The sequence below is a fragment of the Alosa pseudoharengus genome, unplaced genomic scaffold, assembly GCF_046254945.1.
Source record: "Alosa pseudoharengus isolate Yale_2024_CS ecotype anadromous, Long Island Sound unplaced genomic scaffold, YU_APseudo_1.1 YU_APseudo_1.1_scf_21, whole genome shotgun sequence".
Taxonomy (NCBI): Eukaryota; Metazoa; Chordata; class Actinopteri; order Clupeiformes; family Clupeidae; genus Alosa; species Alosa pseudoharengus.
In genome coordinates, this window is record NW_027468674.1 from 35,335,591 (window position 1) to 35,351,055 (window position 15,465).

Genomic DNA, 15,465 nt, shown 5'->3' on the forward strand with positions numbered 1-15,465 from the left:
GCACGTTTTCTTCTCTCTCCTTCATTTTACAGTCTAATTTTTACTGACTAGAACGGTTTGGGGTCAAAGGTCATACGGAATCGATTAATCTGCACTGATTTTTTTAATCAGTTATTTTGACAGCCCTAGAAATTATGTAAAAAGATTTTTGAGAGATTCCTTCATTTAGCATATTTATATATAGATAATAGAATAGTAATATTTTCATCAGGTTGTTTTCATCAGATTTGGCATGCTTTGGTATCTTGGTGTGTGTGTGTGTGTGTGTGTGTGCGCGCTTAACCATAGCCATGGAAGCCATAATATTGCTGACTAAAAACAAGGGGTGCACCGATCCGATACTAAGACCTACGACGGAGTACTAGGGCCACACATGAAGAAAAAATATATTTTTGTCAAATTTCGGGAATAAAGTGGAAATATCAGGTCGACTTTAATCTCGACATTATTTATTCTTGACATTCAAAACTAGTTAGTATAGTTGTTGCTAAACTCGATTCTGAAGTAGGCTACAATTTCACCAAATCACCTTGGCTACACAAGGCATTTTGTTGAGTCGTCGGTCAGCTGAACTGATTGATCAGTGGCAGCTACTTTGGAGCGGTCGTTCTCTCCAAACTAGTTTTGCTGGACACGTAAAGATGAAATGTTGAGATTAAAGTCAATATGATATGTCAATTTTATTTTCGAAATGTCGAGTTTAATGTTGACACGTCGAGTTTAATGTCGACATGACATTTCAACTTTATTCTCAAAATATCGAGTTTAATCTCGTCTTGGCAAAATATTTTTTTTCTTCATGTGTGGCCGTAATTCTCGGTCATAAAGATCAGATATCATCCCTGATATTAACAAAATAGCTGGAACGGGGATCGGAAAAATGAGCATATCCATGGGCTGATCCGAATTTACTTAAATTTCAAAGATTGAGCTGTGCAACCAGCCATTTGCCACTAAATAGAAATTTCTTCTGGTGTTTGTCATTACATCATTGTCCAGCTTAATATTAATTATGTTATTAACCACCATTTGTCATTGATTAATTACAATAGTGCATTTTTAGGCAACACATTTAATGCGTGCTGGTCAAAACAAAATAGCCTACTCAAACCAAACACATTGTCATTTTCATCTCTTATTTGTATAAACTTTGCCTGGTATCAAGAAATGCAAACGTTCACACTGGCTGTTAAAATCTTATAATTTATTAGTTTAAAAACGTACAACTCTATACGTTTACCGGGTTTACCACCATTCAAACTGTGTGTGAACTTCCCAGTTTATCGTTTATCGTGCACAAAGCTGTTTTTGGTGTGAGAAAATTGTTATGTATGTGTGTGTTTATGTTTGCTTGTTAGATTTATTATTTAGTATTGTGAACTTGAATTTGAATGCTGTTTTTAATAGCAGTAGTAGTAATAGTAATTATAAAAATAATAATAGTAATAATAATAATAATGATGATAATAATAATACATTACATTTATATCTAAGTGTTATTTTGTTAGATTTTATCCTAAGAAAGTAATGTTTAGTTAGGGAAAGTAATGTTTAAGTCAAGCCTGATGCCTTTAGTTGCTTCCACATGGTGAGGTATACAGTTTCTTAATTCAACAATAGGTATCCGATATCGACCGATTCGCAAAGCCCAGGCATCAGTATCGATACTGAAAAAGTCGGATCGGTGCATCCCTAATAAAAACAACCTGATGAATATATAACCCGTCTATTATATACATATATAAATATGCTAAATGAAGGAATTAATAGATAACATATTAAAGATTAGATCATACCTGTCAACATTTAGCTTACCAAAAACGGGAGAAGTGAGAGAGGAGTGTTTATACCGGATCTGTGTTTATACCGGATCTGTGTTTGCATATTTAATACGTTTCATACACGTGTTTCAACACTGCATTTCGGTCGTTGCTTTTACCTTACCATTACCTTAAGCATGCCAGTTATGTATCCACCAGCTGCCTGCCTGCCTGCAGCCTACTTCCAAAACTCCAAAGCTGCTTGCTGTCAGATTTGGTTCCGAGGGCACAAGTTCAGTGTATCAACAACACTCAATAAAAGTTTATGTGATGTGTTAATTAAATTCCCAACAATTTCACAACAGCTAGTTCTGGAGTAGGCCATTCAACTAGCCCGCTTGCTTACAGCGAGACTCAGGCTGCACAGTCGGCACCCACTTCCTTATTTGGGTTTTGGGTTGCCAGGTTTTAGCCTATGACAAAACGGTTGAAATTGAAACTAAGTGATCGTGTATGTGTAGGGTGTATTTCATACACAATCTGGCAACCTGGGAGATGTCAGACTAATAGAAAAAATGAATGGATCAATGATTTTAAAATGAAGTTTGATGGCCATGCAAATTACGGGAGTTTTCCGGGAGAAATAACAAAACGGGAGGGTGCCGGGAGATGACCTTGAAATACGGGAGAACCCGGGAAAAACGGGAGTGTTGACAGGTATGGATTAGATTCAACTTTATTGCCATTGTGCAAAATACAAGTACAAAGACAACGAAATGCAGTTTGTGTCTAACCAGAAGTGCAAAAAAAAGCAGAAAAGTGCAATGTGATATACAAAGTAGACAGGACAAGAAATGTAGTGCAATGTAGACAGTAGTATACAGTTGGTTTACAGAAGGTTGTTTAGACTCATATTAAATATAAATATGTGCAGTGTATTAGCAGTTACCTTATAAGAGCAGAATAAATATGGCTATGTAATATGAAAAATGTACCATTATAGTAGTAGTAAGAATAATATATATATATATTTATATATATGCAGTGTATTAACAGAATATATAATAGGAAAATTTGTACTTATTTGTACACTATTAGCACTTGTGGTTTAGTGTCTAGTTTCCATTTGAAAAGACCATCTTTGATAAGTATTACATTACATTACATTACATTTGGCTGACGCATTTTTAGCCAAAGCGACTAACAACATGGTAAACAGTTTAAGTTTTAGAGCAATTCTCAACAATTTTAGGACAATTTAAAAAACATTAGAGTACAGTAAGAATAAGTGCATCAGTGAGTGCTGTTTGTAACAGTTACGTGTCAGTTCAAGACGGCTGGTGAGTGCTAGGATCAGCAAGACTTGTTGTAAGTGTTGCTATGAGAGGAAATGTTCTCTAAAGAGCTGGGTCTTCAGGAGTTTTTTGAAAATGGAGAGGGATGTCCCTGCCCTTGTAGGAACTGGCAGTGTGTTCCACCAACGAGGAACAACAGATGAGAAAAGTTTGGATTGGCCTGAGCGTACCGGTGGTAGAGCTAGATGTAGCACTCGGCTCAATTTACTATATTATAGGTTATGTCTAGTTACTTGGACCAGAATCAGAAGTTTCTAGATAAGACTACTGGAGGTAGATGGATGCAACAAGCTAAAGTTTATGTTAGAATAGTGATGACATTTAATAACTAAAAGGAGTGAATGAATAAAATGGTATAAATAACAATAAGTACAATGAATAGATTGAAATAAATAGAATACAAAGTGCAGTGCAATAAATAACAATATCAGATGTTCTATATACGGTTCTATATTCGGGTGCACCCTTATCTTACCTAAGTTCTAAAATATTCAATGTGATCTTTCAATGGTACAAGAAAATAAAAATATATACAATAAATATTCAGTGTATTATAGTATGTATGTGTATCAATTCAACAAAATGTATTATCAATATCAACGGTTTAAACAATCAATGTGTCACAATCAATTAATTCAGTTCATTCAGAAGTTATCAGGAGGTTAAGTCAGGGAATAGTCAAAAGGTCAGTCTGGGTCAGTCTTACAATCCTACCACAGTGGTGTGAAGGGAAATGAAAGGTGAAGGGAAGTTCAGATTTGGGATTCTGGGAGGCTCGCCATCAATTCAGATCTTTTATCCACTATAAAAAAAACCTGACCGAAGCCAGCATTCGATGCAGTGCAGGCAGTTCAGAAAGTTGCAGTTCTGTTTGAAGTTTTGTCTTCTGGATGACTTCAATCCATTCGATTTAACGTTAGTCTTGTCAATCGTTTTCCCTCCGGTCAGGTTTATGTTGTCGTTCAGGTTTCTTTTCTCTTCTTATTGAGTTCTTATTGATAGATTATTCTCGTTGGTTCGTGTTAGTTCGTGTTGGTTCGTGTCTTTCGTTTGATTTCATTCAAAAGTTTTTCTGTGGTTGCTGTGGAGATGCAGGGGTTGCGCTCTCATTGGCCAGCTGGCTTTTAGAATTTAACCCTTAATGCACTGGGCTACATAGACGTCGTTCGTCTGAGGAGCGCAGCGGTCTGGAGGTAGCGTATGTCTGTATGAGGGCATTCAAGTAGGTGGGAGCAGAACCATAATTGGGGGTGAATAACTGTTGTTGTGGTACTACCACCTTACAAGCCCCATACTGAGCCATGCATATTTAGGTCATAATTCATATGCAACAACTTATTTAAAGAAGAATTCTGGTGTGATATTGACCTAAAGTGTGTTGAAACATGATACCGAGTGTGAACGTCTGTCTCATAGCTCATCTCGGCTTGTCCCCTGCACTCATAAATCTGGCGCTAGTTAGCCGATGCTACTAACAGTTTTTCGATGGGGGTGCCTCGGGCATTGGCCTAGCCATGCAAATAAATCACTGTTTTACACCATTTACGAGGCTCAAAGTAGCTCCACACTTCATTGGTAGACTTCCGAGGGCCCTGACATTTAAAACGAGACATTGAGAACTTTGAAAAAGCACTGGTAGTTTATTTACAAGAGGATTTATACAGTACCTTCAGGAAGTTTACCGTTCGCCACCATCTTGAATTTAGTCACGATAAGTCGAGCGACGAGTACGAATGAACAGGTATGATAAGGGATCAGATTCCAAAAATAATTCCATGGAAATGCATGGATTCCAGTTGCTTCCAGTAGCAGCAACTGGAATCCATGCATTTCCACTGAATTATTTAATTACTTAATTAAGGGTCTAGTAAGGGTAGAATAAAGTCTTGCAGAATAAGGTATTAACTAGATGTACCGCAGAGCAGTACAAAATATGACCGCTGCCCAGTCCAGCACATTTTTTCCACAAAAATAACGCTGAAAGGCATACAGTATATGATTCTAACTGTCTCACTGAATTGCATTATGCACACTCAATTCTCACTGGTATCTGCTAGACAACAAGTACCAAAACATGATTATGTAAAATACATTTTATACAACCACCCCCATCTTGCCTGTTCATAATTCTGAGAAATTCTTGAATTGTGTGCATGTGTGCGTGTACATGTGTGTGTGTGTGTGTGTGTGCGTGTGCGTGTGTACGTGTGTGTGTGTGTGTGTGTGTGTACATGTGTGTGTGTGTGTGTGTGCGTACGTGTACGTGTGTGTGTGTGTGCGTGTGCGTGCGCGCGTGTATGCGTGCATGTGCTTGTGCATGTGCTTGTGTGTGTGCCTGTGTGTGTGCATGTGCATGCATGCGTACATATGTCTACTGTGTGAGTATGTCTCATACGTATGATTACTGTGAATGTATGTGTGTGTGTGAATATCTGTTTATGCACATGTGTGCATATGGAATGGGTTAACATGGCCCTAAGACCAACATACAAAAAAGGTGGTCCTCCTAGGCCCTACGGTTCTCGAGATATTCACAGAAAACTGTGTCCGGCCACCTACAGGCCAGTTGGTGTACAGTAACATAAATTAATTTATTGTATGGCCCCCCATGAACGGAATTCCACAAAACTTGACGTGCATTCAGAGGGTGTCATAATGATCCTACGCTTCCAATTTCGTGCAGTTTTGACCATGTTAGGTCACAGATACTTGCGATTACAACACCTCATTTTTACTTTTTTGTTTTTAACTAAGTGGCACTATTCATGAAATGAGTGGTTATGGAATGGGTTGACATGGCCCCTTAAGATCAACATACAAAAAAAAGGTGGTCCTCCTAAACCAGGGGTCTCAAACTCAAATGAGCTGGGGGCCAATTCTGCCAACGTCATCTGATTGGAGGGCCGGCTATTTCTGAAAATGCAATGTTCTTTTTTTCAAATACCACACAAAACTGCAAACAGAAAGTGCAAGTGTTTTTATCTAGTTTTAGACACCTGTGCTAGCAACCTTAGCTTATAAATAAAATAATGATAAAATAAATATTAATACAAATTATAAAACAAACGAAAAGCATATAAACAGGCATGTGAGTGTTTCACACCAAATAAAAATGTTCCTCTCATAACTTTTTTAAACCTGGCAAACTAGGCGTCATGGTTAAGAAAGCAACACCATTGGATTTCTCTATCAAAATTTCAAAAGACCATGGCTTGAAAGTGGTCAAAGATAAAGTCCTACTGTAAATGTAAAAATCTTTGAGTATAAACAAAAGTTTATGAAGGGGGTACATTTACCCATCTAATTTGCCACTGGATGGCAAGCACCTCAAATTATGCACCTTTCAGTAAATACTGGATGAACATATTTGAGCAGATTTACTTTCCTTTTTTCATATTACCCACATAACAAAAAAAACACTTCAGATGTATACCAACACCTAAGATGTATATGCCTACAATAAAGTAAGCCTACAATATGCCTACAATAAAATAAGCCTACAATAAAGTATTCTGGTCAAATCAGTTCCTATCGCGGGAAATCTGAGTACCCAGAAGTTCGCATCATATTGCGGGTGACTTTGTAGTTCTTTAGAGCCCTATTTCTACTAGCCCTGCTGTCTGTACCACGTCCATTACGGACACTATCATCACGATTACCACTGCAACCTCCAAGCTATGTTGGGCAGAGGGTCGAAATAATCATGGTATGCTTAGTGGACACTGTCGTATACACGCAGACGCACCTCCATTCACAGACGCACCGTATCACTGTCAATAGACGATCCAAAAGGATATTCTCCTTCAGAATTAGAATAGGTGAATAACATAGCCTACCTAAGACTTCATGACACGTGAACGTTTTTCAACATTTGGTGTAGGCCTATTTCTGCTTCAATTTATGCAACACTATGGCCTGCATCGCTTCCGCGTCATTACAAATGCACGTCTTTGTGTTTCTCGCGTGTAATACAAGTATTTCCTGAAAACTTTGCGCAGCGATTTTGGGTTTTAATCAAGCTCTGGATCTAGCACATAGTGGAGCAGAGTACAAATGAGATTTGTCACCGTACTTGGATCTATCGTCTATTTTAATCAGTACCGTTGTTTGTCGCAATTAAAAATAGCCTCAAGGGCCGGATTACATTATTATTTTGACATAAGTCGCGGGCCGGAATTGGGCTGGACGCGGGCCGGATGGGTGAGACCCCTGTCCTAAACCCTACGGTTCTCAAGATATTCACAGAAAACTGTGTCTGCCCTACCCTCCTTTCAGGGGGTCCAGTCCAGCGGGGGGGCTACAGATCAAAACGAAAAATGATGGTTCCATGCTATCCATGTGGGGCTACATGCCCACCAAGTTTTGTGTACCCCGATCTTTCAGTGTCCCGGGAATCCTTGACGGAAAATTGGGCATGCGAAAAAGAAAAAAAGTCACACTGCGCAGTCATAATTAGTGACTTATAATGACTAGCAAATGGCTAGTATGCTACTAATATACATGTTAGTAAGCAGCTAATTAATGGTGAATATGTGTGTCTTAATATAAAGTGTTACCGTAAATAAATAGAACACTATGGGTGGGATAGGCAATTGTCCGGGGGGGGGGGGGTATGGGGGGCTGGGGGATGTCCTTGTTGCCCCTGTGGTCCCCCATGGACACCTCAACAGGCCTCAAGGAGTCATCAGGTGGGGGTTGTCACCGGGAAGCAGAGCTAGAGTTCAGTAGGCTTAAATAGGCAAAATATAAAATATGTTACCACTTTAATAAATTCACACCCATTCTTCTCTGTTGAATTGCTCATGGATTCAAATGGTACTAGAGGCAAGTCCCTGTGATTTAACGATTAACGAGAAAGTTAAAGTTGAATTGACATGAAATTGAATCATATTTACATTCCGCACACAGCTCTGCATTCATCTTCACACCCATTACTCTCGGTAGAATATCTCACAAACTCCTCTATGGCTTCCAGGTTAACATCCTTAAGATTATTTGCATAGTCCATTTTAAAAATGCACTTAATGTACATGAATGAATAAAGAAATGGCCGTTACAACAGAAATTCAGTCAAAGTCTAGGGCTACATGCTCACCAAGTTTCATGTGCCCCGGTGTTTCGGTGTCCCTGGAAAAAAACACTACGCTGGTGGTGGTCATAATAATGACCACATTTACAACTACATAGACTTTTTTTGGTAATGATCTGTACCTACACCACTTATGCTACTTACAGTATCTCAATTGAGAATTTATACTTAAAGGTGCTCTAAGCGGTGCAACACGTTTTTCAGGCTAAAACATTATGTCACTTACTGCAAACATCACCTAACAAACCGCTAACTGACCTGAATGTGTCCTGAATACACTGTAAAAAAAAAAGCGATCTCTGTGGACAGCCCAGGCTCCAAAAACGGCAACAAAAACAACCTGGGCAAATCTAGCCCATAAAAACATAACAAACTGTTGCAGCAAATCACAGAAGAGATGCGCTTTTAGGAGAGTTTCAATTGCACGGGAGCAGCATGGGAGGGAGGGGGAGGAAGTAGCGTGCTAGCTCTCTGTTTTGTTTGAAAGTCAACAGAAGTGACGTTACCCAGCATGGCTTAGAGCACCTTTAAAGAGTCTTATATAACAAAATTGACTTATTTTTTAGGAAGGGTAACATGATGTGTTTGATTTCAGGGCATGCAACATCAGATTGCTCATGTGGCTACCCAGCTTGAGGCTGCCAGGCTGCTGACATATAATGCTGCCCGACTGAAGGAGGCCCAGAGGCCATTCATCAAAGAAGCCTGTATGGCTAAGTACTTCACAGCTGAGGTCAGGCTCTGATAGTAAAACAATTGTACAATTTGTTTAATTTATTATATGTACTATATTGTCAATGAACATTCTCAAAAGATATGTATCAGGTCCCAGGGCTTATGAACTCATCAAGAAAGCATTTGTATGGGGGGTGCTGTGGTGCAGCAGGCTACAGCGCCCATACTATATACGGGTGTGAGTGCCCACGGGGACCCAGGTTCGAAACCGACCTGCGGTCATTTCCCGATCCCACCCCATCTCTCTCTCCCACTTGCTTCCTGTCTCACTCTCCACTGACCTGTCCAAATAAAGGTAAAAAAGCCCCAAAAATATACTTTAAAAACAAAAAAAGAAAGCATTTGTATAATGGTGACAAGGAAAAGCACTTTTAACTTGAAGAAACTTATTTGTTGCCACACCCTTCAGCTTTTAAATAGCTGAGTGTTTTCGGTAAGGTGATGACTAGGGAGGAGATACAGTGCCCTCTTTAATGTTTGGGGCAAAGACAGATTTTCCTTTTTTGATACAGTACCCTCCAAAATTCATCTTTTGGAAATTGATATTAATGCCTTAAGTAAAAAATGAGGAAATATCCAACCTTTAAGGACACCAATTTTCTTTGTGAATGAATAATGTATCATAAATAAATAAATAAATGTTCTTCCTTAAAATACAGGGCTCATAAGTATTGACACCCCTATTTAAATTCCCATAGAGGCAGGCAGATTTTTATTTTTAAAGGCCAGTAATTGGTTTTATTTTTATGCTCATTGAGCTCAATGCAAATCAAACCAGCTAATAGGCCAACTGAAATAAAACCATGCCAATCTCTAGGTATTGTGAAGGGTATGTGATGATGTGGGGCTATTTTAATTCCAAAGGCCAAGGGAACTCTATCAATAAAAATAAAAATGTGCCTGCCTCTATGGGAATTTAACATAGGGGTGCCAATGACCCCTGTATTGGAATAACTTCAAGAACATTTATTTATTTATGATACATTATTCATTCACAAAGAAAATGTGTGTCCTTAAAGGTTGGATATTTCCTCATTTTTTACTTAAGGCATTTTGATCAATTTTATATTCCTCTTTTTAGTAGCTTTAGCAGAGGTGCCAATAGTTTTGGAGGGTACTGTATTTCCCCTTTTTCTCTGATGTGAGTAAGAAACACATTCCAGACTTTAATTAAAGGATGTTTGTATACATTTTAGTTTCACCACGTTGAAATTACAACACATTTTATGTACAGCTTGGCTTCACAGGTGTTTGTGATTACTGAGGCATGTTTCAGCAGTTTTGAACAGAAGTACCTCCCATGGAGTAGTTCTCCTCTGATGTTTGCCCCGAAAAAGGGTCCTCCTGGGATGGTTCCTATAGTTGGAAAAACAAAGAAAGGTTAAGGCTCCCATAAGTAGGTCCATTAGTTACTTCAGATGAAAATACATGTGGACATTCATCTGTTTAAATTTACTTTACAAAAAAAACTGCATGAGAAGGCTGCAGAGAATAACTACTGTCATGCAACAAATGCCTTCTGGACAGATGAGAAGAAATTTTATTAACAATGCTGATTTTTTTCTTCAATGCTACCTGATTCCAAGAGCTTCTAAGTTGTCAATAAACTTCAGTAGCTAGTAACTAAATAGCAACGCTGTTCGTTTTATTACTTTATTTTCATGTTATAATTGGACTAATGTGTGTTAAGTCATCTGAGAGTTTCTACTGTGTGCAAGTGCAATCAGAAAAAAAGCCCAAGGAACTCCAGTTAATAGTTAGTAGAACTGTGTTCTTAGAACTGTTGTCTCAGTATGCACCTATTTTTACAGGGATTTTTAAGATTGATGCTTCTGCTGCCTTGGCATGCACATCAGTCATCAAAACTGCAGTCAAAGGAACTCTTTAATCCCCAGTTCCATGCTGACCAAATGTGTAAAAAAAGAGGTTCTAGGAACTGTATGTTCTAGGAACTGCAAAAAGTTTCTACAGTGCCTTGGCCAATTAGGCACTGTACCTAACAAGGCCTAATTGATATGTTTTGTCTTTCATAGAACCTTTCGAACTGTTTGCATGCTTTCTCTATGTCTGCCATGGTAAACAAATGCACTGAATCTACTGAGGCATGATGTTATTTTAAAACAATCTAAGTAAATTTGTTTAGCTAATATTTGAAGTCTAACCTTGACATTCAGGATAATTAACCATTAGTATCTGTTATTTATCTTTTTTTTTTTCATATTTGATGTGTATGCATCACAGGTTGCAACTCTGACTACATCAAAAAGCATCGAATGGATGGGAGGTGTAGGCTTCACCAAAGACTACCCTGTTGAGAAATTCTACCGAGACTGTAAAATAGGTAAATTGGCATATCAGTTTATATTTGTATACTGTACAAAAATTTGAATGAAACACATTGTTTTTCACTCCCATTTTTCACAAGTTGAAGCAAAATATCTAAAACAACAACCAAGGCCCATTTTTTAATATGCCACATCTGTCAGGTAGATGGATTATTTTGGTGAAGGTGAAGTGTTTACTAAAATAAATTTAATACATTTGTGAACAAGAAATATGCCTTCTGTGTGCATAGAAGATATCTTACACACTTCTTTTCAATACATGACATATGGGAGCAAAAATGGCTGTTGTAACTTATTTATTTGAACTTACCTACTTTGGAGGGGTGGACATACACAGATCCTTGTCATAAACTCTGTTACACTTCTTGTTAAACATCATCTCTGCAATCTCCTCACAATCTACACAATTTTGGCTGCACTAGAAATTAATACAGTCAGTTAATGATTACTTTAAGAGTTTTGTGTCTGTAGGATGACAATGTTCTGATATTTTGAAATGTTTTGATACTTTTGTGATCATGCAGGTACTATCTATGAGGGAACAACTAATATCCAGCTCACTACCATTGCCAAGTTCATTGATCAGGATTATGACCAGTGAGACGCCTCTGCATGTGTCTTCAGAACAAAGCACTCCGAACTTTGGCATATCATCTGAACCTAAATGTTTTGGGGATTTATTGTGTGGTTGCAGCTGTGTGTTCTGTTGTTTTTATGCTAATAATATCATTACTGGGATAAGTGAATATGTTTGTCAAACTCAGTAAACTCTAGTGTAAATTATGTGCACTAGTACCGCTACAAGTTTTCTACCAAGGATATGCAGTTTACTAAATAATGTAACAAGCCTTACTAGATTCTGTGGTGTCAGTTTTGTTTCCTCAAATTAAAAATAATAAAAACATTATTTGAGTATTGTAGCACACTTAAAAGACCCCCGTTACTTTCTGCCTTTATTTATTATTCATTACCTTTACTAGGAGCCAAACGAAGCTACATGGACAAGTCCCAGACTATGCAAAGTTGCTTTGGTATCCATTGTGCCTTTGCCTTCTCTTACTGGGGACCACAGATACATAATGTTGAACAATCTTATAGGATTTCAATAGCAACAATCCTATAGGATTCCAATCAGATTTTGGAACTGGATTATCTTGCTGATTGGAATCCTATAGAATTTTTTGATAAGGGTACTGTAGGTGTGGGTTTATTGTGAGGCTGTGTGGGGAGGGCAAACCCACACAAATCCCCAAAACACAATAGGCTACTTCTGTGAAAATGTCATTGTTAACTAGAAAATGTAATTACATGGAAGGAATTCCCATTGCATGTAAATGCAAAACGGCTGCTGTGTAAAACAGAGTATAGTGTATTAGTGAAAAAGACACATTTTTAATTACCTACAGTATGATTATTCAGATTATAGGCCTACAGTATTCTTGAAAACCACTTTCTATCTTAGAGCATATGATCGTCAGTACAAATAAAATGTAAATTCAATTGTGATATCCTAGGTATTAATACTTTGAGTGCCAAAAACACAATATTGCGGTTTTTTTTTTTGGGGGGGGGGGGCTTAATTACGAAAATAGACAATCTAAAACACTGTATGTGCGATTTTGGGAACTCTATGATGAATATAACTGAAATAGATGACGATCGAAAACTCATGAAAACGCACAATCTGGACATTTTATCTGGACATTTTATTATAACTCGGTTTTTAATGGTTGCCGCTTCGGGTCGAATCAGTGACTGATGCACGTCAGGTCAAAACCAGGCCATTTTCGTGGGTTTATCACTAGGTGGCAGTCTTGCCAGGTCTCGCTAGATCACTTCCCGGAAACTTTACTGGTAAACACTTCATATTTCATGAAAGACGCTAAGATCTCCATTTCTAGAAAAAAAAAACAGGGATTTTGATGAAAACTAGCCACTGTTTAGCTTGAGATTTCTTAGGAGCAGAGACATGTAGGAACAGCTTGTACCCACTGAGAGCAGTCTTACCTTTCAAACGAGCGATAGTATGTGTCCATAGCTATAACATAGAATACGCTGTGGCTCTACAAAAATCGTCAACAATGATCTAGATTGCTGGCACTCTGGGCCAAAGCTTCCGAAAACAGCGCGGCATTCAAAGTGTTAAGAACATTCGAGTTGGATGTTAACCTACCTCAGCTGGATGTTAATTGTGTTAGGCTGATATCAGTCACCCAGTAGATGGCGCTCCAACATAAGTAATAGTGTTAGATTCTACAGTTAGTTCTTACTCTTCTTTATAAATCAGTTCTCTTTTGTAGGTAAAACATACTTACAAAACATGTCCTGCAGAAGTCACTGTCATCATCTCCAAGAAACACTGGGAGACATCGCAGCACAACGGTTCATGTCGCAGTGATGATGTAGACATGAAAAAGAAAATTCCAGGGGGTAATTAGTACATTTCTTTACAGATAATCAATAGATTAAAATACATTTTCACAAAAAGGACAAATTGAATTCAAAAAGATCATTTGAGAAGCCTTACAGCTGAGCTGTAGAACATTTTGTCAATTGATTGTATTTATACCGCTTACAGGATGAGAAATGATCATCACCTGAGTATCAGGAGAAAGCCTTCAAGGGATTGGCCCACTTTTCCTCATTTAGACTACAGCATTCGAATCAGGCTGGGTGTGTGACGGTCCAGTGTTTCATAGAACCGTTGATGAAGGGTCTTGCTCTTGAGAACTCGTCATAAATGTGAAAACATACACAAACAACTTTAAGCAACAACATTTTATGGGGATGACTAAGGTTGGTATAAATTGCACTTACAATTATTTATGCAGTCTCTGGCCAGCGCTCGACACAGGTGGTTGCTCTTCCACAATTTCCTTTCGTCTAAGTGTGAAGGTCTGATCCATCTTCTTTCTAATGCCAATCACATCAGGTAAGCTTTTCTTAAAGAGGCCCTATGCAACAATTTTAGCAAAAATGACCTTAATTATGCAGGTTGAGAGTCATTATGATGGTTCTACAACACTTTTTGGGTCGTTTGGTGGGTGCTTCGTCTCCCCCTAGTGCTTCTCCGCGAAAAAAACGAATATGCAACTTTCTGGTCGCGGTCCGAACACATCCGGATGTAACTCGGTGGAAATACTCAAAAATGTAGTCAGATTGTAGTTTCTAAGAAGACTGCAAAACGGACTCAGACTTGGCTTTGTTGCTGTTGAAATTGTAAGTAGCCTACCCTTGGGTGAACTTTGTTTTTGTAATGTGATTTAATAGTCTCTTGAACAATGTGTTTGCTCGACCGTTTTATTACCGTTTTATGACATCTCCGATATCATCCTTAAAGGTCAGAAGTGTGTCTCTCCCCTGTGCATGTGCCGTTAAGTCTGGAAACACAGAGAGAAGCCTCTCTTACAATCTGGATGTGTGGATCCTGTGACCCACAGTGGCACCTAGCTGCTCTAGACGGTCTTTGTACATGGTACCCAGTTCCACCAGTTTGAAAACTGGATCACAACCATCACATCTGGCTTCCTCCATAAAAGCAACCAACTCTGCAAATGCAATGCCATACAGCTGAGCCTCTGCCTTCTGTTCATCCGTTTTAACAGACTGTCTGGTTTTATTGTAGAGCATTCGGAGACAGTTTCTATGATATTTTGCTTCAAGGGCTATAATATCTCCAGGGGCAAGTTTTGCAAGTAATTCTGTGTCTTGAATTTCAATAGCAGCATTTCTAACATTAACATTTAGCTGTTTTGTGGATCCCTCATGTAATATTTCGGCGCCAGCAGGTTTATTACAAAGAAGCACAAATGCTCTTGGATGGAAACATTACAGTTTGAACGAGTATGGACCACTGGCACATCAGCTTCCTTCACCATTTCTAATGGCTTGCGCCGTCGCTGCAGCTTTGTTTTGTTGTATTTTAATCGGCAGGTCTTGTGCCACTTTGCCCTACTTCTCCTTAGTGTGGCTTCTATGCCAGTCCCATAATCTAGCCCAAGGGTGTCAAACATACGGCCCGCGGGCCGGATGCGGCCCGCTAGATGGTTTAATCCGGCCCAGACTTGTAGAGAATACATTTCTGACGACGTCAAAAAAAAAAAAAAAAATCTCTAGCCCATTCCTGTGAGGAGTTATGAATTTTCAAAAAAATAACCGAAATGCTCAATTCAGCCGCTAGG

The 15,465-nt window shown here is 38.6% G+C and overlaps 1 protein-coding gene and 1 long non-coding RNA gene across 3 annotated transcripts in view; one reads left to right on the plus strand and one right to left on the minus strand.

Annotated features, from left to right (window-relative positions):
• Nucleotides 1-12,218, plus strand: part of acadsb (acyl-CoA dehydrogenase short/branched chain) — a 111,793-nt gene extending 99,575 nt beyond the window's left edge. The window contains exons 9-11 of the mRNA XM_076298712.1: nt 8,800-8,937; nt 11,181-11,280; nt 11,809-12,218. Of these exons, the coding sequence (XP_076154827.1) occupies nt 8,800-8,937; nt 11,181-11,280; nt 11,809-11,885 (315 nt within the window). The 3' untranslated portion in view covers nt 11,886-12,218. The remainder of the gene's footprint in view (nt 1-8,799; nt 8,938-11,180; nt 11,281-11,808) is intronic.
• Nucleotides 1-14,165, minus strand: part of LOC143138209 (uncharacterized) — a 34,453-nt gene extending 20,288 nt beyond the window's left edge. Inside the window, exons 1-3 of one of the 2 annotated variants that reach the window (XR_012990162.1) lie at nt 13,882-14,165; nt 13,600-13,643; nt 10,235-10,295 (exon numbers count right to left, since the gene is read on the minus strand). This is a non-coding gene — a long non-coding RNA (uncharacterized LOC143138209). Of the gene's footprint in view, nt 1-10,066; nt 10,296-13,599; nt 13,644-13,881 lie in introns of those variants that run through there. The other variant, XR_012990161.1, reaches the window with a different exon arrangement.
• Between the last annotated feature and the right edge of the window lie 1,300 nt (nt 14,166-15,465).